Genomic DNA, 25,000 nt, shown 5'->3' with positions numbered 1-25,000 from the left:
GGTTAGTTTAGGGTTCTCGGGGTTAGGTTAGGGTTCTCAGGTTTAGGTTAGGGTTCTCAGGGTTAGTTTAGGGTTCTCAGGGTTAGGTTAGGGTTCTCAGGGTTAGTTTAGGGCTCTCAGGGTTAGGTTAGGGTTCTCCGGGTTAGGTTAGGGTTCTCAGGGTTCTGTGGGTCGTTACTGTAGAAACGATTATACGTGGAACTTCCGGCGAGGTAGCAGTAAGCTGGTTAGTCCCATAGGCTAACCATAGTTAGGCTAACAATAGTAAGGCTAACAATAGTTAGCCAACGGCACTTCTTTTGCAAAGTAATTCACCTTCAATTTAGCAAATCCTGCATTATTACTAACAGATATTTAACTAACGTTAAATTTGCATTTTCTAAACTTGTTTTCTAACTGTAGCTGTACTAACAACCAGACAAAGCTAAATCTGTGGCTTCAACAACAGTGTGTTGAACATGCACCCAAAACAACAAGGGATTGTTGTTGTGACCGACGGTTCAGGTTCCATCGCCGACCTACAGAGGAATCCAGAAGAACCTGAACCTGGAGAGACCATCATAAACCTTTTAAGTTATGTGTGCTCAGTTCATTTAGTTGCGCCCATAATTCACTCAAGGCATCATGGGGGCTAGGAATAATGTGGATAAAAGAAATGATTACAGCTCATTCCTCTCTTTGTTTTCCTCATGGAGGAGAAGTCTGGGGATGATACATTATTATATTATTTGCATTATTGGTCCTGAGCTCAGATTAAAAATGCAAAAACACAACGATACATTTTAAAAGAGAACTGGGCTTCATTTTACCAACTGTGTAATTCAACTTCCTAAAACACTAACTCACTTGTTCCTTTAAAGGCAGAGCTGCTATTTGCAGTTAACTGGATGTTTTTTGTGTGATGTTTTGCCATGACAGTGATCAGTGTGTTTCAGTGTGTTTCAGTGTAAAACCACTAAAAACAAAGTGAGCCCGAGGATGTGAGACGCTCGCAGCTGTCCAACATGTCACCAGAGCTCAGCTAGTTATTTTAAAATGACCCAGATATGGAGACTTTGGGAAGGCAGCAAACTCAACGCCACCGTGTCAAAATAAAGATCCATTCCTCTCTTTCCTTTCTTTCCTTCTGTCTTCTTCTGCTGTAATTTGTATGTAATTAACCAGAATTATGCCAGATAATTGTGATAATTGAAATCTTTTTACTCAAGAATTCAAATGATACGCTGTAAAAAAAAATCTAAATTTTACTGAAAATAACTTTCAATTTTTACAGTAGTTTTCATTTTTTTTAAATTGTGTGTAAACTGTAAATTAATACTGTAGATATTATATGTTAATTAACAATGCAACTATTATTTGAACTATTATGCCAATAATTAGAAATTACTTTTAATTCTCATTTTTGTACAGTAAAATTACTATATCATTTATACAGTTTTTAGATTACATACAAATGCATATAAAATGACAATAATTATCTGTAATTAAATATGTAGCTCACTGTATAAAAGTTTATGTCTACTAACAATTTAACACATTTCTTTCTAATTTTAAGGTAAATCCTACTAGTTTTATATTTATATGTACTTTTACATTCATACTTTGTAACAATTTTACTGAAAATAACATTAAAATTTCTAATTGTAATTAAACTCAGTAAAATTACAGACATGATCCGTAAATTAACAACCCACCTGTTATTTGATGCCAATGATGACAAATTACATTTATTTCTCATTTTTGTACAGTAAAAATACTATATTATTTATAGCTCATTATATAAAGGTTTATGTCCATTTAAGGTAAATCTTTATATTTATGTGTACTTTTACATTAGAACTCTGCAATTCTGGAAATACATTTAGCAAACTTTCTTCATTACATCAAACTAAATGCATCGCCTTTTTTTTTTTTTTTACTACTAAGCTGCACGGCTCTCCAAGTTGAAACTTTCAGGCATGTTGGCCCTGGCCACACCCAGTATATGTATATATAAGTAAGTAAGTAAGTAAGTAAGTAAGTAAATAAATAAATAAATAAATAAATAAATAAATAAATATATAAATATATAAATATATAAATATATATAAATAAATAAGGCTGTTCTTCTTTGCACAATACACAATGAAGAACTGAACAATGACAATAAAATAAATAAATACAATCTTTGCCAAGCTTAACTGTAGTTCTAGTTCTCTCCATCTCCATCTTGGTCAGAGAGTCAGAGCTGGACTGGCTGGAGTGTATTACACCAACAGGAAGCTATAGCTCTGCTAACATCCCTGATCCATTAACAGACTCCTTCCTGGTCGATGTACAAGCTCTAAATCTGATTACACTGCTGCTCTCGGTCTCTCACTCAGCTGACGGAGCGCTGCTGCCCTCAGAGAGAGTCTCAGACAACTTGGATAAAAGTCGTCTTCCTGGTTGGAAGCAGTGTTTTCATCCAGTGCTGATGTTCAGAGTCAGAGCTGGATGTGATGATCATGAAGCACAGTGAACAGTAAAACTGGTTCTAGCAGTAGCAGTGATAGTAAATACATAACCTTATGTTTTATGTTAACATACAGTATATACTTTACAGTTTCTGGAGATTTCTATCAGTTAAATAAATGTGGAGTTAGATGCACTCCCCTGGTTTGGAAATACGATTCACCTATCTCCCGATTCCATATTATCAGGATACGTGGGTACAAGTGTTGTTTACCTCTAGACCATGAAGGGAACGAGATGAATCATCCACTTCTAGAGACTTTTACTTTGTAAAATCTCTAAATGAATCCAGTAAGAATGTTTGATTTTCAGCATGTATGTAGTCAGAGATGTCCTGAAGTCAAATAGATCAGGATCATTGTCAGGAATTATTTTTTATCCAGCAACCCAAAAATCAAAGATTAAAGACATTTCCCTCACAGATTAGTGGGATTTTCTTTTTAATTTATAAGGGACATGTAATGTTTTACACATATCATGTCATTAAAGTCCCCCTCCAGCCAGTTTTACTTCCTGTTTTTTGGTTTACGTTCTTCCTCAAACACAGATTGGGGGGTGGTTAATAGTCAGATGTAATTCATCACCACGGCAACCAGATGTCATCGTTTTTCAACTCAGTTTAGATGAAATTTACTGTTAATCAGACAAGAATCAGCTCAACACCGACTCTCTCTCTCTCTCTCTCTCTCTTCTTCACCGTCTCCTCCTGGTGAAGCGGCCGTCTGGCTGCTGCTGCACCGAGGAGACGCACCGCCGCACGCCAGCCACAGCGCACCGGAGGACGGAGAGATGTGTTGCCGAGGTCCGCTTTTTGAAATGCAGTTTTGGGACGTTTTGAAGGTGCACCGTCCACCAGCACCGACACCGCAACGGGCTGCTCTGTGATTGGTTTATTTCTCTAACGGGACTTTTCTCTTGTAAGTCGTGCGCCCCCCGTCGTTCGGACCCGTTAGAGGCTCACAAACCTCCGGTATCGGCTGCTTGGCGTTAATTTATCTCCAGGAGCAGGAGACGGTAAGGAAGAGAGCGAGTGAGAGAGACAGTCGGTGTGTTGTGTTCATTCTGTCGGTGGGATTTTGTTCACCCGTTCACCGCACACACAGACTCCATGGTGAAAATAAACACACTAAACTACGGTGGAGGAAACTAAAAATAAAATGACACCCCTATGTTAGACAGTCAACTCTCAAATGAAGTTCATTAAATAAGAACTTTTACATCAGCGTAAAAATATCACAATTAATTCAGGTTGAGGTTTTGATTTATCAATATTGATACAGAAGAGAACAGCTTTACTGTAACTGCATCAGTGACCTTTGAACCCCTGGATGATGTTTATCTGTCAGTGCAGTGCCAGAGAAAGAGTGGCGAAGAAAGATGAGTGAGAATGCTCAGAGAGAGGAGGAAGAAGAGGAGGAAGAGGAGGAGGAAGAGGAGGAGGAAGAGGAGGAGGACAGGGAAGGCTTCTGGATCTATTTTTAATCCCTCATTCAATGTTTAACGCTCATGGAAGGGCTTTGGTGGTGTGACTCTCTCTCTCTCTCTCTCAACCTACACGCCACGCCACGCCACGCCACATCGTCCTCTGCTCGGCTGCACCGCCGGTCAGACGGGAGGAGAGCGGGTCATACTCTGCTATTTATAGTTCTGCTCTCATTCTACGCTGTTTTACTACAGAAAGCAACAGCTGGTGGCGTCACGGGGAAACACCGGAGAACTGTCTGTTAGCTAGTGATGTGCAGGGTGAAATATCTTATATATATACAGACGTAGGCAAAGTTGTTGGTAACGTTCCGTTAAAGAAAGAAAAACCCACAATGGTCACTGAAATAACTTGAAACTGACAAAAGTAATAAATAAAAATTCACTGAAAATGAACTAATGAAAATCAGATATTGTTTTTGAATTATGGTTCAGCAGAATCATTTAAAAAAACAAACTAATGAAACTGGCCTAGACAAAAATGATGGTAACATTAACTTAATATTTAGTTGTACAACCTTTTGAGGCAATCACTGCAATCAAGTGATTTCTGTAACTCTCAATGAGACTTCTGCACCTGTCGACAGGTATTTTGGCCCACTCCTCGTGAGCAAACTGCTCCAGCTGTCTCAGGTTTGAAGGGTGCCTTCTCCAGACTGCATGTTTCAGCTCCTTCCACAGATGTTCAATAGGATTTAGATCCGGGCTCATAGAAGGCCACTTCAGAATAGTCCAATGTTTAGTTCTTAGCCATTCTTGGGTGTTTTTAGCTGTGTTTTGGGTCATTATCCTGTTGGAGGACCCATGACCTGCAACTGAGACCAAGCTTTCTGACACTGGGCAGCACATTTCGCTCCAGAATGCCTTGATAGTCTTGAGATTTCATTGCACCCTGCACAGATTCAAGACACCCTGTGCCAGATGCAACAAAGCAGCCCCATAACATAACCGAGCCTCCTCCATGTTTCACATTAGGTACAGTGTTCTTTTCTTTGGATGCTTCATCTCTTCGTCTGTGAACATAGAGCTGATGTGACTTGCCAAAAAGCTCCAGTTTTGTCTCATCTGTCCAAAGGACATTCTCCCAGAAGATTTGTGGCTTGTCAATATGCATTTTGGAAAATTCCAGTCTCGCTTTTTTATGATTTGGTGTCCTCCTGGGTCGTCTTCCATTAAGTCCACTTTGGCTCAAACAGTGACGGATGGTGCGATCTGACACTGATGTACCTTGACCTTGGAGTTCACCTCTAATCTCTTTGGAAGTTGTTCTGGGCTCTTTGGTTACCATTCGTATTATCCGTCTCTTCAATATGTCATCAATTTTCCTCTTGCGGCCACGTCCAGGGAGGTTGGCTACAGTCCCATGGACCTTAAACTTCTGAATAATATGTGCAGCTGTAGTCACAGGAACATCAAGCTGCTTGGAGATGGTCTTATAGCCTCTTTACCTTTAACATGAAGGTCTATAATGTTCTTTCTGATCTCCTGAGACAACTCTCTCCTTAGCTTTCTGTGGTCCATGTTCAGTGTGGTACACACCATGATGCCAAACAGCACAGTGACTACTTTTCACCCTTTAAATAGGCAGACTGACTGATTACAAGTTTGAAGATACCTGTGATGCTATTTACAGGACACACCTTAGTTTAACATGTCCCTATGGTCACATTATTTTACATCTTTTCTAGGGGTACCATCATTTTTTGTCCTGGCCAGTTTCATTAGTTTGTTTTTTAAAATGATTCTGTTGAACCACAATTCAAAAACAATATCTGATTTTCATTAGTTCATTTTCAGTAAATTTTTATTTATTATTACTTTTGTCAGTTTCAAGTTATTTCAGTGACCATTGTGGGTTTTTCTCTCTTTAACGGAACGTTACCAACAACTTTGCCTACGTCTGTATATCTTGTATCTTATAAATATATCTTTCTTTGTTCTGTCAATCAGTGTACAGCCTATTTCATATGTGTGTATATATATAATGTTATGAGAGATGTCTTTCTTTTGACTTTGCATGTGTGCCAGATGTTGTACGAGAAGATGTCTTGCTGTAATTTTGGTGTTTGATAAGGCAAAGGTGCAACACGTTAAGCACGTCACAGAAATAAAAATGAACTTACTAATTAACTAATCACCCTGGTTACAGACCTCTAATGATGTGTTCACTGACAACAGTTTCAACCAATCAATGCTTGAGGCGGGATTATGAATGAGGATGTCAACTTCCCAGCTAGCAACCTACGGTAGCGACACAGTGACAGAAACATGAGACAGTGGATGATATCGGTACAGTTTAAAGAAATAACAGCTCTTAGAACTTTAACGGACTTTAACCCTGACGGATACGTCTCTCGCTGCCGACCGCTCAAGGCCAAACGAGAAGTCGACCAACATGAACACAGTGTCAGACTAACCCGAAACCTTTTCAGGCTACAGATGAACAATAAGAGTCATTACGTACGGATCAGAACCTGAACACATCATAATAACATTAGAATGTACCATCCTCAATACTCATCTTTACTGAACAGAACCTGAACACATCATAATGTAAATCTCTCGTCCTGCTGATTTCAACACAGATTTGTTGTTCACAATGTGGCATCATCAGAGAAAGAATAGGGTGGGTCACCTGGAGGCGTCCATAGTGAGTTTAACAGTCTACCTACGGTACCGTCACGTATCCACATGTTTACATATGACGTTGTTATCAGAGTAGCTTAAGGTGTGCGTAGTGAGTGAGTGGTCGAGTGACAGAGAGAGAAGCGATACGAGCAGATCAGCTGTTTGATCAGAGCAGAGAAGACATTAGCGGTAAAGTTGTCTCGTGTTATTAAATGTACGGTAGTGTCACACACAGTCACACCTTTTGCTCTCCCCACTGGTGAAATGAATCCGGCACCGTGTTCAGGTTTCGGCATCTTACCGGGGACCGGGTGGAGCGGTGCTCCGCCGGTGATGTCGGTCTGGGCTGGACCGTCAGTGCCGGGGACGGGTGTAAAAGAGTATTTTTCTTGACGAAAATCAATTAAATGACATCAGGGCGCGGTTTCACACCAACACACAGTCAGAGACGGACCTGTCAGCTGCACCAGATGAAAATATTTAGTCGCACTTGACAGATTTTTGGTCTCACTCTGGAGTTTTACCTCAAAAACAAAAGACAGGAAATGAATCAAGAAGAAAAAACAGCCCCAAAAAATAAATAAAATACAGCAAACAAGACAGAAGACAGAAGAGGCAGATGCACCAATATCAGTGAGTATTGTTTGTTACCAAGCTGGTATCCACTACTCATCTAATGCTACTGTAACTGCACACGTAGCTGGAAGCTAACGGTGATACCACTCAGCTCTACAGAAGTGATGGCCTGTAGCGCCGTTAGCTCAGCCTAGTTATTCACTCGACTGTACAGAGATAGAAAAGCATGTGGCTGCACTTTACCAGCATTACAGTAATTACACGCTGAAGGACAACAGACTGGTGACATGAGACCAGTCATTATCTTTATGGTTCATTGGGCAAGACGGTGTGTCACATTATTATGATATCATTTTATACTATTTATTATTTTGGATCCCATTTTATAATAATTTATGTTGCTGAATGAATTACGAGAGTATCAGTGACATTAGGACTATTTTCATTACCAATTAATCTGTTTATTATATTTTAAATTAAGTGATTAATTGTTTAGTCTATAAAAGCATCACAGTTTCTCTGACTGACAGTCCAAACCCAAGATATTCAGTATTTACTTGAATCCTCACATTTGAGATGCTGGAACCAGACAGTGTTTGATGTTGGGATAAATATTAATTTCATTATTTAAGTTATTTAAATTATAGAAAGGGAACAGCCTTTCAAGTGTTTACTTCTGCCAACTCCTTTTTTAGTTTATTTAGTTCATTGTAAACAACTTAAATGATCGATTATGACTGATTAAATATCAATCATAAAAAATGTTGATGATTAATTTCATGTCGATTGACAAATTAATTGATGCATTGATTGACTTGTTTCAACGCTAAATTACATAACTGAAATGAAATATCGAATATTATTCTGCCATTATGGCACAAAGCAGATCAGTACTGATGGACAGATTCATTCATTCATAACAATCAAAGACAAAGATCGGTTTGGTAACAGACTTCAGATGATTAATTGATATTATAAATATGGCTGCAGATTGATTAATTAATGGTTTCAACATCTCATTCCATACCAGAGATACATATTGAATATTTTTAAATCAGTGCTAACAGACTAATTGATTGATTGACTGCCACATGAATAAGATACAACAAGCTATTAAAAACTGTATCCCAACAAAGACAGAGAGATAATGAATATGTCAGAGAGGGACATTTGACTTTATTCACTTTGGTTTTGACAATGAAATCTATTCTAAAACTGGACTATATGTTCTGTAACTAGTCTGGTGCTCATTTCATCAGATGCTCAAACTGTGGATCTCTCCTGTAGAAGCTCAGAGAAGCCTGAAGACAGGATTAGTTCACCTATTGTTCACAGCTCAGCTCAGTTAATGTCGCAGCTTGAACACCGCTGGCATTAATACGCACAGTCCTTTCGTTGGGAATCCTTTTTAGGGAGGAAGGTGACATTTTCAGTCACTAGTGTATCCCAACAACATTCACCAGATATCATCATTTTTTAACTCTTGAACGTCAGACCAGACATACCAGACCAGAAGGGTTGGTATGGTTTGGTACTGGAGGCATTCAGCAGCACTTGCATGTTGGCTTGTGTTAATTCCCCATTCATCTTTTGAACGGTTTTAACAACATTACTCTGTATGAAAGTGCTTACCGTTGGCTAATCCTCCAAATCATCTGTTAATAACATGCCTCGTCGTCACTAAAGAGGCTTTTCAACAGCAGCTTCAGCTCACTGCTGGGAAACAAAAGCAGCGCTCTGTTTTCTGCCAGTCAGATCGTTACAGGTTTTAAGGGCACGTCGTCTCTCTCATGAACTCAGAGGAGCTACTGACCCAGACAGTTTCTGACAGCAGACGGAGAGCTGGAGGACAAACTCTCTGTCTCAATGAGTCAGAAACTCTACGTCAGTTTGAGGCTTTCAGCTCTCAGTTATGTTCCTGTGCCTCCAGAGAAGCTCAATCTATCCTTTACCCACTTGGTAAAAAACCCACTAACGTCTGGCTTTAGTCTCCAGTCTCCAGGTTACATGATAAAAACCCCACTAACGTCTGGCTTTAGTCTCCAGTCTCCAGGTTACATGATAAAAACCCCACTAACGTCTGGCTTTAGTCTCCAGTCTCCAGGTTACATGATAAAAACCCCACTAACGTCTGGCTTTAGTCTCCAGTCTCCAGGTTACATGATAAAAACCCACTAACGTCTGGCTTTAGTCTCCAGTCTCCAGGTTACATGATAAAACCCCACTAACGTCTGGCTTTAGTCTCCAGTCTCCAGGTTACATGATAAAAACCCACTAACGTCTGGCTTTAGTCTCCAGTCTCCAGGTTACATGATAAAACCCCACTAACGTCTGGCTTTAGTCTCCAGTCTCCAGGTTACATGATAAAAACCCACTAACGTCTGGCTTTAGTCTCCAGTCTCCAGGTTACATGATAAAAACCCCACTAACGTCTGGCTTTAGTCTCCAGTCTCCAGGTTACATGATAAAAACCCACTAACGTCTGGCTTTAGTCTCCAGTCTCCAGGTTACATGATAAAAACCCACTAACGTCTGGCTTTAGTCTCCAGTCTCCAGGTTACATGATAAAAACCCCACTAACGTCTGGCTTTAGTCTCCAGTCTCCAGGTTACATGATAAAAACCCCACTAACGTCTGGCTTTAGTCTCCAGTCTCCAGGTTACATGATAAAAACCCACTAACGTCTGGCTTTAGTCTCCAGTCTCCAGGTTACATGATAAAACCCCACTAACGTCTGGCTTTAGTCTCCAGTCTCCAGGTTACATGATAAAAACCCACTAACGTCTGGCTTTAGTCTCCAGTCTCCAGGTTACATGATAAAACCCCACTAACGTCTGGCTTTAGTCTCCAGTCTCCAGGTTACATGATAAAAACCCACTAACGTCTGGCTTTAGTCTCCAGTCTCCAGGTTACATGATAAAAACCCCACTAACGTCTGGCTTTAGTCTCCAGTCTCCAGGTTACATGATAAAAACCCACTAACGTCTGGCTTTAGTCTCCAGTCTCCAGGTTACATGATAAAAACCCACTAACGTCTGGCTTTAGTCTCCAGTCTCCAGGTTACATGATAAAAACCCACTAACGTCTGGCTTTAGTCTCCAGTCTCCAGGTTACATGATAAAAACCCACTAACGTCTGGCTTTAGTCTCCAGTCTCCAGGTTACATGATAAAAACCCACTAACGTCTGGCTTTAGTCTCCAGTCTCCAGGTTACATGATAAAAACCCCACTAACGTCTGGCTTTAGTCTCCAGTCTCCAGGTTACATGATAAAAACCCCACTAACGTCTGGCTTTAGTCTCCAGTCTCCAGGTTACATGATAAAAACCCCACTAACGTCTGGCTTTAGTCTCCAGTCTCCAGGTTACATGATAAAAACCCCACTAACGTCTGGCTTTAGTCTCCAGTCTCCAGGTTACATGATAAAACCCCACTAACGTCTGACTTTAGTCTCCAGTCTCCAGGTTACATGATAAAACCCCACTAACGTCTGGCTTTAGTCTCCAGTCTCCAGGTTACATGATAAAACCCCACTAACGTCTGACTTTAGTCTCCAGTCTCCAGGTTACATGATAAAAACCCCACTAACGTCTGACTTTAGTCTCCAGTCTCCAGGTTACATGATAAAACCCCACTAACGTCTGGCTTTAGTCTCCAGTCTCCAGGTTACATGATAAAAACCCACTAACGTCTGGCTTTAGTCTCCAGTCTCCAGGTTACATGATAAAACCCCACTAACGTCTGGCTTTAGTCTCCAGTCTCCAGGTTACATGATAAAAACCCACTAACGTCTGGCTTTAGTCTCCAGTCTCCAGGTTACATGATAAAACCCCACTAACGTCTGGCTTTAGTCTCCAGTCTCCAGGTTACATGATAAAAACCCACTAACGTCTGGCTTTAGTCTCCAGTCTCCAGGTTACATGATAAAAACCCCACTAACGTCTGGCTTTAGTCTCCAGTCTCCAGGTTACATGATAAAACCCCACTAACGTCTGGCTTTAGTCTCCAGTCTCCAGGTTACATGATAAAAACCCACTAACGTCTGGCTTTAGTCTCCAGTCTCCAGGTTACATGATAAAACCCCACTAACGTCTGGCTTTAGTCTCCAGTCTCCAGGTTACATGATAAAAACCCCACTAACGTCTGGCTTTAGTCTCCAGTCTCCAGGTTACATGATAAAACCCCACTAACGTCTGGCTTTAGTCTCCAGTCTCCAGGTTACATGATAAAACCCCACTAACGTCTGGCTTTAGTCTCCAGTCTCCAGGTTACATGATAAAAACCCACTAACGTCTGGCTTTAGTCTCCAGTCTCCAGGTTACATGATAAAACCCCACTAACGTCTGGCTTTAGTCTCCAGTCTCCAGGTTACATGATAAAACCCCACTAACGTCTGGCTTTAGTCTCCAGTCTCCAGGTTACATGATAAAAACCCACTAACGTCTGGCTTTAGTCTCCAGTCTCCAGGTTACATGATAAAACCCCACTAACGTCTGGCTTTAGTCTCCAGTCTCCAGGTTACATGATAAAAACCCACTAACGTCTGGCTTTAGTCTCCAGTCTCCAGGTTACATGATAAAACCCCACTAACGTCTGGCTTTAGTCTCCAGTCTCCAGGTTACATGATAAAAACCCACTAACGTCTGGCTTTAGTCTCCAGTCTCCAGGTTACATGATAAAAACCCACTAACGTCTGGCTTTAGTCTCCAGTCTCCAGGTTACATGATAAAACCCCACTAACGTCTGGCTTTAGTCTCCAGTCTCCAGGTTACATGATAAAAACCCACTAACGTCTGGCTTTAGTCTCCAGTCTCCAGGTTACATGATAAAAACCCCACTAACGTCTGACTTTAGTCTCCAGTCTCCAGGTTACATGATAAAAACCCACTAACGTCTGGCTTTAGTCTCCAGGTTACATGATAAAAACCCACTAACGTCTGGCTTTAGTCTCCAGTCTCCAGGTTACATGATAAAAACCCACTAACGTCTGGCTTTAGTCTCCAGTCTCCAGGTTACATGATAAAAACCCACTAACGTCTGGCTTTAGTCTCCAGTCTCCAGGTTACATGATAAAACCCCACTAACGTCTGGCTTTAGTCTCCAGTCTCCAGGTTACATGATAAAAACCCACTAACGTCTGGCTTTAGTCTCCAGTCTCCAGGTTACATGATAAAAACCCACTAACGTCTGGCTTTAGTCTCCAGTCTCCAGGTTACATGATAAAAACCCACTAACGTCTGGCTTTAGTCTCCAGTCTCCAGGTTACATGATAAAACCCCACTAACGTCTGGCTTTAGTCTCCAGTCTCCAGGTTACATGATAAAACCCCACTAACGTCTGGCTTTAGTCTCCAGTCTCCAGGTTACATGATAAAAACCCACTAACGTCTGGCTTTAGTCTCCAGTCTCCAGGTTACATGATAAAAACCCCACTAACGTCTGACTTTAGTCTCCAGTCTCCAGGTTACATGATAAAAACCCACTAACGTCTGGCTTTAGTCTCCAGGTTACATGATAAAAACCCACTAACGTCTGGCTTTAGTCTCCAGTCTCCAGGTTACATGATAAAAACCCACTAACGTCTGGCTTTAGTCTCCAGTCTCCAGGTTACATGATAAAAACCCACTAACGTCTGGCTTTAGTCTCCAGTCTCCAGGTTACATGATAAAAACCCCACTAACGTCTGGCTTTAGTCTCCAGTCTCCAGGTTACATGATAAAAACCCACTAACGTCTGGCTTTAGTCTCCAGTCTCCAGGTTACATGATAAAAACCCACTAACGTCTGGCTTTAGTCTCCAGTCTCCAGGTTACATGATAAAAACCCACTAACGTCTGGCTTTAGTCTCCAGTCTCCAGGTTACATGATAAAAACCCACTAACGTCTGACTTTAGTCTCCAGTCTCCAGGTTACATGATAAAAACCCACTAACGTCTGGCTTTAGTCTCCAGTCTCCAGGTTACAATCAGCATTTATTCTCAGGACAAATCACTCTGCATTAGTCACGGGTATTTATCAGGCCTTGGTTGATTCACCTATCTCCCGATTCAATACTATCACGATACTTGGGTGCTGATTCGATATGTATTGTGATTTTTAAGTATTACAATTCTACACGTATTGCAATTCGATAATGCGATGTTTTGTGATTTTTGTTAACTTTTTTAACACTAGACTATGGGAAAAAGTTGAATTTTATTTTCTGTCTGACCAACAGTCCAAAACCCAAAGATATCCAATATTTATTGGAATTTACAGCAAATCCTCTCATTTGAGAAGCTGGAACCAGCTGATGTTTGATGTTGTGAACATTAAGCTCATTATTTAAGTAACTGACATAAAACAGAAGTAACCACCTTAACATTTTCACTGGCCTCCATGTTGCTTTCCACTGTTTACTAACCCTGTTTTCTGACGCGTTTGTGACGTTGAACGTGACAGACCAGATAAAGACAGAAAGGTATACTCATCTACTGGCATTGTCAAAGGAGTCTTTTGTCCATGTTTAGTGGTATAGCGTTAAAAAAACCTGCTTATACGCGCTGATTTTGGCGGAAAAAGGGTATTACTCTGTCAGTGGCAAAGGCAGAAGTAGGGTGACGTCTCAAGAAGGACGTTGGGGTGGATGGAATAAGAAGGAAGGCATTGACAAATTAGCTTTTTTTGTTATTTAGTTATGAGGAGTTGTTGTTTTCGAGGTCTTATGACATAAAATGTTGGACAAGTGGAAAGTTGTCTAAGCGGTTGGAAGAAATCACCAAGGCCATCAGGATTCATCCTCTGGGGACTATGAATGTCTGTACCAATATGTGTAATTATTTAACTCAGGACCAACCACTGTCATCAATCATCTGATCTCTCAGACACCCAGATGCATCACGGATTAAATGCAGCGCGATCATGAGCGTCCATCATCGAGGCGAGTGTATTATCTAACGGTGAGTCTCGGGTCAGGTCATGTTTTCACTGTTTTATAGTCAGTTGCTCTGTGCTCAACTCGCTCAGTCTGGCCTTTGAGATTCAAACAAGCCTGAAATCGAGTACCTGCCGGCGAGCAAAGTCTTCCTCATTAAATCCATTAAAATGTGGCCATCAGATATGGAGTAGCAGGTAGAACGGCCTTTTGAAGGACCACAATAGATAAAGAGTCAGCCCCCCCCCCCTCTAACACACACACACACTCATCCTTCCCACATTTTCTGCTGCTGAATAATTCATGGCAGGAGGTTTTAATAATTCATGGGAATAACATGACAAGAGCAACTGCTGTGTTCTCTGGGGAGAGGCAGTGGATGAATAAATGAGTGAATGAATGAAAGACTGAACGTACGACATGACGGGACCGCGGTGAAAAGGAGCATCAGCATTTCTGCTGAAGACTTTAGGTCCAGTTTTGCTATTGCAGACAAGTTTTTGACATGTTTCTGACAACAAATGTTGGGTTTGAGTCCAACCAAAAGGCTTATCGTCCCGTTTTTCATCTTTCATTTCACTTTCAACTGTCAAAGAGAAGCAGAAAATGACCCTACAATCTACATCACTTCAACATATCTGAACAATCTGAGACATGCAGATTCTGATTGTCAGCTCGTAAGCAGAACAAAAAACCTACAAGAGCTCCCAACAATCCAAAAGGCTTCATGTTTTACACCCAACTTTACATGCTATATCTGAAAAAATCTAAATGCCCATGTCTCCAGTGCGTCTTTAAATCAGCCCCACTGAACAATGCTGACAGAACAGACCGTTAGCCAAACCTAATTGCATTCTGTATAGTGGCAAGACAACACTTCCTCCATTAGCAGAGAATGACAGCGGACGTACTGTAAATCTGTATCGTCTAATATAAACATAATCCAGTGAAGACTGGACTGTGATATGTGATGGTTAATGGAGACAAGAAGCAAGGACATGATTGAACAAGAAGAAGACTCTAAAACCATGCTAGTGGCTCTTTGAGACTGGATTTAGGCGTAGTGGTGCTTTAAGCTAAATGCTAACATCAGCATGCTAACATGCTCACAATGCTAACATGCTGATGCTAAGCAGGTATAATGTTTGACATGTTCACCATCTTAGCTGGCTGTGTGAGTGTTAGCCTGCTGATATCCTGAGTTAGTCATAAACCAAAGTATTAGACTAATAGTAGTATTAGATAGTATTAGACTAATAGAAATCTAAATGAAAAGTTAGCAGATCACCAAAGTGATTAGAATTCATCCTGAGGAGAACATGAATGTCTGAACATAAATGCCATGGTGATTCAGTCAATAGTTGTTGAGAAATTTCACTCAGAACCACCAATGAAGACGTCATGATGGCGCTAGAAGAAAAGTCACCACAGGTTTAAGGATACATCTTCTGTGGAACATGAATGTCTGCATCAAATCAAATGGTAATCCATATTATTATATTACACTCCGAACCAAACTGGTAGATTGATGAACCATTGCCATCCCCAGGTCGTGAAGATTAGAACAGTTGGCAGTGCTTCAACATACATGTCACAACTCTGACAAGCCAGTCTACAGAAACTTCATACAACATATTCCTCATTTGATTGTAAACCCTAAACCGGTTGGATCAGGATATGACTATTAAAATGACTGGTTACTATGACCACCCTAATTACAAATGTTTTCTTCTGTAAGCGTTGGTTCTGGGTTGTGGAAGAGCTAATTCATGTCACTGCCACGTTTTATACATATGGTTATCCCTCATAAAGGTTATCCTTGAGAACAGAAAGACAGTTTAACTGAACACATCAATCTAAGAAGAAGAAGTTCAGCCACTCTGCATGCGTTCTCTCAACTTCCTGTCTCAAACAGTTCAGGATGTAAAAGGCGACTGAAATGTCACACCGAGTTGAGCTTCAGGTGGAGACTGCCTACTTCTCCAGTTACCTTTCATACAGGACAGTACAGACAGACAGGTGACTAAACTCACTGACCTCCTCATCTTCTGCAAAGTGGCCACATAAACATCAACTCTATCCAAACAGTTTCCACATTACTAAAGACATGATGCTCACAGTCACTCATTTATCACCCTGCAGCTATGAGCTTCTTTTGTTTCCTCACATTAACCATAAACATCTGACACAACTAGCCTCCACCAGCTCTGATACCTGATCAGTAGTGATAAAATGATTTTACCTGTGTGAATAGTCATGACAGAATCCAGGAGCTGCAGCGTTATCAGCCTTCTTCCTATAACAGCTAATAATCAGAAGAGAAACTCTCCTCCTGTTGGCTAACTTAACCTGACAGTCGTCAAGGAAACAGGCACACCCTCCTCCCTTAAACACACCCATTCAGAGGACAAGGTGTCGGTGATGTCATGTCGACAGAGGTGAGGAGGAAAGGTGTGAATGGAGAGGGGGAGGAGGGGAAGGTGTCAGCTGTCTGATTGTAGGTGGGATGATGTCAGTCTGCTTTGTGGAACATGAGATCTGATAGACTGTGTGTGTGTGATGGGGGGTGAAATTAACTTAGGTAATTCCAGTTTACTCCAACGTGGGTCTTGTTTTCATCGTCTTTATCAGTTTGTAATCACCAGAAAAGTAACAGCTGAGATCTGGAAACACGACTGAAAAGATGGGCAGTCAAACAGTTTAAATGTCCAAACCAGTTTATCTAGAGGTCAAACTGAAGGTGAACACACCTGAAATGTAAACAGGGAGTACGGTCGGGTCAAAGTAGAAACCAGAAGTCTGTAAACTGTGCTGGACATTTCAAACGGACAGTTTGGGTCACGTCTGGCTTTTTGTCCGACCAGGAGTTTGTTTTCAACCTGTTGGTTCATCATGACTTCTTTTTAGTGATGTCAGTTTGTCCAAAGATCTCAGCTATTACCTTGCAGTGTTCTAGTTTTGTTGTTGAAAACTCAACTGGAAAAGGATGAAACCTCAGAAAGAGCCACAGAGGAGGATCCTTCTTCCAGGATGGATAGATATGTAATAGATATTGTTTTGCATGTCACGCTCATGGAAGTTTAAAGCAAGTTTAGCCCATAAAAATAACCTCTGATAACAAAATCATCTGAAATCCAGCCATTTCATTGGTAGTATATATTAATATATAAATATATATATATATATATATATATAAAGTTCTGTGAGTTTAAACACTGCTTAGTGTGTGTGAGGCTGCAGGGAGCCGGACTCACCTCTCTTGATGTGTTTGAGTTGTCTCTCGGCCTCGTCTCTCTCCTCCGTCAGTCTGTTGCACTGCAGGAACAGACAGCAGGTCAACTCATTAGATCCTGTTCCACTACAGACTGCTGAGTATAGAGGAGGCTGTACAGGTACAACAGAGTAGAGTTACACATTGAGACACACACAACCACCGGCTGTGTGTTCACACTGAGCTGTTAGAAAGCACCAGTTTCACCACAAATCACTTTAAAAAGACTAAATGGTTCCTGGATCTATTAGTCAATATTCAAACTGAACTTGAACTGAAGTTTTCTGGTTCCAGGGACACTTAAATACTTAGAAGATCAGTGGTGGGAGAAATATTGAGATCTTTTACGCAAGAAAAAGTAGTAATACCACAGTATAAAAATACTCAATTACAAGTAAAAGTCCCGCATTCAAAATATTACTCAAGTAAAAATACTAAAGTATTAGCATCAAAGTCCAGGTGTGAGGTGTCAGAGGGCCAACATGCCCCGACCGGCAACACAGAATCTCTACGTTTAACCTCGTGGCTGATGGGCACCATGGTGACGGTGTAAATTAAGAACTCGTAGGAATGAGCTGTCAAAATGTTTTAAACTACAAATCATTTTTATGAGAGCATACATGACTTCTGTAATGATGTTTCACCTTTTTGCTGGACAAAGTGCACGACAGGAGACTGTGAAGTGATCTCTACTAAACGTTAGCTCATGGAAGCAGTTCACATGATAAACTACAGGTTCAGCTCGTTCCCTTTGAGTCGGAGCTGCAGCTGGAACTGATCTTTTCAAGAGTTCATGCCAGTTAAGAACACATACTGTAAATACGAGCATCAGTTCAGAGTATTCAATTCAATTCAATTTATTTGTATGGATCTCTTGCTGTGCTATATTTAGGATGAGCAGCTGTGGAGAAGCTCCGTCTGGATTTTGGAGGGATGAAACTTGGTTGACAGCAGCTGCAGACGTCACTGAGGTTAACAAGTACAAACCTGCGTCAAAACTCAAGGACAAACTGCAGGTTTCATTCTGACTCCTTCTGGGTAGAAAGGACAGTAAATCAAAGTGTTCCCGTCCTGAACTTCATTTAGTCTATCATCATAATCAATGTAGGTGATTGATAGTTGGAGCACTTTTAAGGCTTGGACGAATATAAAACTCAGGTTGAACCACCAGTTCAACAGATGAGAGAACATATCTGTTCTTTGATATGAAAGAGGAGAAGTTTAAGGTGCATTAACCTTCCTGAGAGAAGAAGACGTAGTCTATGCTCATCTCAGAGATATCTTCAAAGAAAGAGTTTTCAGACGAACCAAAGAACTCTTTGGTAAATGTTCAACCCAGTGAGGATGTTTTTTTCATCCTCTGGTCCAATCTCAGGTTAACAATGACATCATCTCATCTTTCATCTGAACTCAAGTTAATCTTGTCTTTATCGGACAGAGATGTTCTACGGTGTTCAGTCAGTAGTCATCTATCTGCAGCGCTGCTGTTCTCTGGACACGCTTCATTTAAAATGCTAACTGGAACTCGTAGAGCATTCAGTGACCTCCTGTTGAAGATAAAAAGTCCATTTGAGTTCAAACAACCTCCAGAAGAAAGAACTGATTACACACTCAATACTTTAACTACTCTATTCTGGAGACTGGTCCCAGTAACAAGATGCTTCAACCTCTGAAGGTTCATCACAATCAGACCCAGAATATAGCAGCTATGGCTTCTTCATGTTTCCATGTTGTTACCTTTGATTGGCTCTTCCATCAGGCGGCTGCAGTGATGTTAAATATGAGAAGATGTTTTGTTCCAAACAGACTCCAAGACATCGAGATAAGAACTTTAGATTTCTCCAGTGAGGTGTTGTGAGAGGTGCTTCCTACAGCTGGACCAAGAGGTGTGTTTCAGGTTGGATCAGTCCAGGTGAGCTGGATCTTCCTGATGACTCAGCTCCGCCCTCCAGACTCCTCTGAAGGTCACATGCAGCTTCAGTCTGAGGCTACATTACAAATCTCATCTTCTAGTGCAGCTTCCCTTACAGAGTGCGTACTGTTGCATTCACCTTGCATACTATTGGGATAATACTTCTTCACAACACTGCACCTTGAGTTCTGACCCTCTTGCTTTGATATCTGATTGTGGGTCAGAACATGTAGATGTAGTAGAACCTCCTGCCTTTGACATACTGTATGTATGCATATGTATATGTATGTTTCTGGTATACTAAATACTCTGGCAGTATGGGTAATGGAACGCACATTAAGAGTTTACATGGAGCACCCCAACGCACCAGTAGTTTTATCATTAACACCTGGTACCAGCTGCTGGTCTCTCCAGGTGGACTTTAGTCTTCAGAAGACGATGACTGTACAGATCTATAGCTGACTGAGATCTGACCAGATGATCGTATCACTATCACTCTACCTGCATTTACACATCTACACATCTACACATCTACACATCTACACATCTACACATCTACACATTTACACATTTACACATTTACACATTTACACATTTACACATTTACACATCTACACATCTACACATCTACACATCTACATATTTACACATTTACACATCTACACATCTACACATCTACACATTTACACATCTACACATTTACACATTTACACATCTGCACATCTGCACATCTGCACATCTGCACATCTACACATTTACACATTTACACATCTACATATTTACACATTTACACATCTACACATCTACACATCTACACATTTACACATTTACACATCTACACATCTACACATTTACACATTTACACATCTACACATCTACACTTCTACACATCTACACATCTACACATTTACACATTTACACATTTACACATCTACATATTTACACATTTACACATCTACACATCTACACATTTACACATTTACACGTTTACACATCTACACATCTGCACATCTGCACATCTGCACATCTACACATCTACACATTTACACATTTACAAATCTACACATTTGCACATCTACACATCTACACATTTACACATTTACACATCTACACATCTACACATTTACACATTTACACATTTACAAATCTATACATCTACACATTTACACATTTACACATTTGCACATCTGCACATCTACACATTTACACATCTACACATTTACACATTTACACATTTACAAATCTACACATTTACACATTTGCACATCTACACATCTACACATCTACACATTTACACATTTACACATCTGCACATTTACACATCTACACATTTACACATTTACAAATCTACACATTTACACATCTACACATTTACCAATTTACACATTTAAAAATCTACACATTTACACATTTACACATCTACACATTTACACATCTACACATTTACACATTTACACATCTACACATTTACACATCTACACATCTATACATTTACACATTTACACATTTACACATCTACACATTTACATATTTACACATCTGCACATCTACACATCTACACATTTACACATTTACACATTTACACATTTACAAATCTACACATTTACACATCTACACATCTACACATTTACCAATTTACACATTTACACATTTACACATCTACACATTTACACATCTACACATTTACACATCTACACATTTACACATCTACACATCTACACATTTACACATTTACACATCTACACATTTACAAATTTACACATTTACAAATCTACACATTTACACATTTACACATTTACACATCTACACATTTACACATTTACACATCTACACATCTGCACATCTGCACATCTGCACATCTACACATCTACACATTTACACATTTACAAATCTACACATTTGCACATCTACACATTTACAAATCTACACATTTACACATTTACAAATCTACACATTTACACATTTACACATTTACAAATCTACACATTTACACATTTACACATCTACACATCTACACATTTACACATTTACACATTTACACATCTACACATCTGCACATTTACACATCTACACATCTACACATTTACACATTTACACATTTACAAATCTACACATTTACACATTTACACATCTACACATTTACACATTTACACATCTACACATTTACACATTTACACATTTACAAATCTACACATTTACACATTTACACATCTGCACATCTACACATTTACACATCTACACATTTACATATCTACACATTTACATATCTACACATTTACACATTTACAAATCTACACATTTACACATTTACACATCTACACATCTACACATCTACACATTTACCAATTTACACATTTACACATCTACACATTTACACATTTACACATTTACATATTTACACATCTACACATTTACCAATTTACACATTTACACATCTACACATTTACACATTTACACATTTACACATTTACATCAGACTAAAGGTGGAGCAATGACGGAGGTTTCAAAGGCTTCATCACATGTAGAGAAGAAGAGTGTCAGACCTGATCTCTCTCTCTCTCTCCTACCTTCAGTCTCTCTCTGTCTCTCTCTCTCTCTCTCCTACCTGCAGTCTCTCTCTCTCTCTCTCTCTCTCTCCTACCTGCAGTCTCTCTCTCTCTCTCTCTCTCTCTCTCTCCTACCTGCAGTCTCTCTCTGTCTCTCTCTCTCTCTCTCCTTCCTGCAGTCTCTCTCTCTCTCTCTCTCTCCCTTCTTCTTGCAGTCTCTCTCTCTCTCGCTGTCAGCTCAGCTCAGATTTCCCTGAGGGGGGGTTTCAGCGATGGCAGCGGGTTCACCGGCAGACAGCAAGGCGCTGGCACTGGCAGGGTTAGAGGTTCAATTCCCTGAGCTGCTCAGTGAGTACAGAGATGCACAACTACTCTTTTGTTTTTTTAAATGAAAACCCATAAATCCCCCGTTACCTCTACGATCTAACCGTTTGATTTGATGGTAACACGTTTCACAGCAGCTTCAGGAGCTTTTTGTTCTCATATATCAGAGCATATATAAGATATATAAGAGCAGCTGTAATAAAACTAATTCTTCCTTTTCATTGTGATTAATTACACCGCTGAACATTTAGACAAGGTTGGATCATCTTTAGTCTAGAGTCTCTTCCATCAGGCTCTTTCAGAGGATTCATTTCATCCTTTTCTGCTCTTAGATGCATATCATCAGCTACAACTTTCATTTTTGATGTTTAGTCTAAAAATGTTAAACACTAAGCCGAGTTAAAAATGCCTGTAACAGTTTCCTAAAGTGTGAGGTGACATCTATCACATAATGAGACAAATCCTTACTTAACTTTGAACATTTAGCATTTGGAAAAACAAAGTTGTTAAACTTGTGTTTGGTGGATTATTTCTCTGTTGTCACAATGCTAATGGTCATTATAGTTTACATGGTTGGAAAGCCTGTTTATTGACCTTCACAATGATGTCCAACTTGTAAGGATCATGCATTTGTGGGATGAGCAGCACAGCTGATTATGTGGGGAGCGCCCAAGAAACATGTTCCAAAATGCTCTGCCGATGGTAAACAGTGTATTCTCATAAGGCTACCAGGAAGCCTGCAATGACTGCCCTTCACCGTCAGGCCCGTTGGCGCTGGTGTCGACAACACAGACAATGGAACCTGAACATGTGGGGGAATGTCATGTTCAGTGATGAGTCCAGGTTCTGTCTGTTAAAGTTGGATGGCAGGGTCAAAGTATGGAGACGACGTGGAGAACGCTATGCTGATTGTTGAACCGATGGAGTAACAGCTTTTGGTGGGGGCAGTGTCATGGTGTGGGGGGGGGGGGGAGCATCTCCCTCACTGGCAAAACAAGGCTTGTCATCATTGAAGGCCATCTCAATGCAGGGAGATATCGGGATGAGATTCTGCAGCCAGTGGTGATCCCATATCTCCACAATCTGGGACCTAACTTCATCCTCCAAGAAACAACGCCCCCCCCCCCACAGAGCCAGGGTTATCACAGACTACCTCCACAATGTGGGAGTAGAGAGAATGGAACGGCCTGCCAAGAGTCCACACCTCAACCCAACTCAACATGTGGGATCAGCTTGGGCGTGCTGTACGTGTTAGAGTGACCAACACAACCACGCTGGCTGACCTGCAACCAATCCTGGTTGAGGAATGGAACGCCATCCCACAGCAACGTGTGACCAGGTTGGTGACCAGCATGAGGGGGAGGTGCCAGGCTGTTGTGGCTGCGTATGGATCTTCCACCTCTACTGAGGCTCCTGACGGTGGATTCAATCAATCAATATGTCTTGTTTGTTCCTTGTTACTGATAGAGAGTTCAATCATCCACCAAACAACTCAAAACAAGAGTCAACACCAACAGGAGAATACTCTGTTTACCATTGAAGGAGCATTTTGGCAAATGTTTCTTGGGCGCTCCCCACATAATCAGCTGTGCTGCTCATCCCACAAATACATGATCCTTACAAGTTGGACATCATTGTGAAGGTAAATAAACAGGCTTTCTAACGATGTAAAATACAATGACCATTAGCATTGATACAACAGAGAAATAATCCATCAAAAACAAGTTTCCGAACTTTGTTTTTCCAGTTTATATATATATATATATATATATATATATATATATATATGTATATGTTATCAATAGGTGCTGATCTGATAAACTTTCTGAAGCAATGATTGGACTAATTGTTTCCCCCTATTGTCCATAATATGCTCAGATCAATGAGTATATACTTTATGAATATTTAACGTAACAAAATGTCCACTTTCAAGCTTTCAACTGCATTTCATGGTCTTCACTCAGTGAACGGTGGCTCAGGTGGGTCATATGGTGACACAGCTGAGCTCCATTCAAAGAATGAAGACCATGAATATATAGTTGAGAGCTCTGGAAGACAATAAGTGGACCTTCTGATCGTAGATTAGTTTAGCAACAGAGGAACTGGCAAAGCATTATGGGAGTTGTAGTTGTTGAATATGAACAGTAATGCAATGGTAAAAACAAAGGGTCCATTTCTCATTATGTAGGTCAATGGCATTAGCAAGGCATTAACACACTTATAGGGTTGTGGGTTGAATTCCCAGTATCCCCGTGGCTAGAGCGAGGCACTGACACTGACATGTGTTGGGGGTTGTAACATAACAGGTAAATCAAGGCAGGGTTGCTGGTTCAATTCCCTCTGTGTAGGATAATGGATTGAGCAAGGCACCAACAATCACTGTGAAGGTTGAGGGTTCGGTTCCCCATATAATGCATGGATAAAGCAAGGCATTAAGAGATATAATGTGTAGAGCAAGGACGTCTATTTCTGCATATGTAGGTCATGGGCAGAGCAAGGCACTAACACACTTTTAAAGTTGGGAGTTCAATTCCTCTTAACTTGGAGGCTAGAACAAGACACTGACGCTGATCGAGATTATGGGTAAACCAATAGGTAAATGAAGCCAGGGTTGCTGGTTCCATTCCCTCTTTGTAGGAAAATGGATGAAGCAAGGCACTAAAACTGACTGGAAAGAGGTTAGAGGTTCCATTCCCAATGTGATGCAATGGGAAGAGCAAAGGGGTCCATTTCTCTTAATGTAGGTCAATGGCATTAGCAAGGCGTTAACACACTTCTAGGGTTGAGGGTTCAATTCCTAGTCACTGAGTGGCTGGAGCAAGACATTTATTCACCTATATGGGTTAGATTTGATGCAA

The 25,000-nt window shown here is 40.5% G+C and overlaps 1 protein-coding gene across 4 annotated transcripts in view; it reads right to left on the bottom strand.

Moving 5' to 3' along the window:
• The window catches only part of shtn3 (shootin 3), a 53,725-nt gene that overhangs the window by 27,563 nt on the left and 1,162 nt on the right, over positions 1 to 25,000 (bottom strand). For 2 of the 4 annotated variants that reach the window (XM_074649593.1, XM_074649594.1), the window contains exon 2: positions 17,344 to 17,404. In XM_074649593.1, coding sequence (XP_074505694.1) covers positions 17,344 to 17,404 — 61 coding nt within the window. Of the gene's footprint in view, positions 1 to 17,343; positions 17,458 to 19,097; positions 19,251 to 25,000 lie in introns of those variants that run through there. The other 2 variants (XM_074649595.1, XM_074649596.1) reach the window with 2 other exon arrangements.

This window comes from Sebastes fasciatus, chromosome 10 (assembly GCF_043250625.1).
Source record: "Sebastes fasciatus isolate fSebFas1 chromosome 10, fSebFas1.pri, whole genome shotgun sequence".
Lineage (NCBI taxonomy): Eukaryota > Metazoa > Chordata > Actinopteri > Perciformes > Sebastidae > Sebastes > Sebastes fasciatus.
Note: the sequence above shows the minus strand (reverse complement) of the source record. Positions and strands in the feature narration are given on the sequence as shown.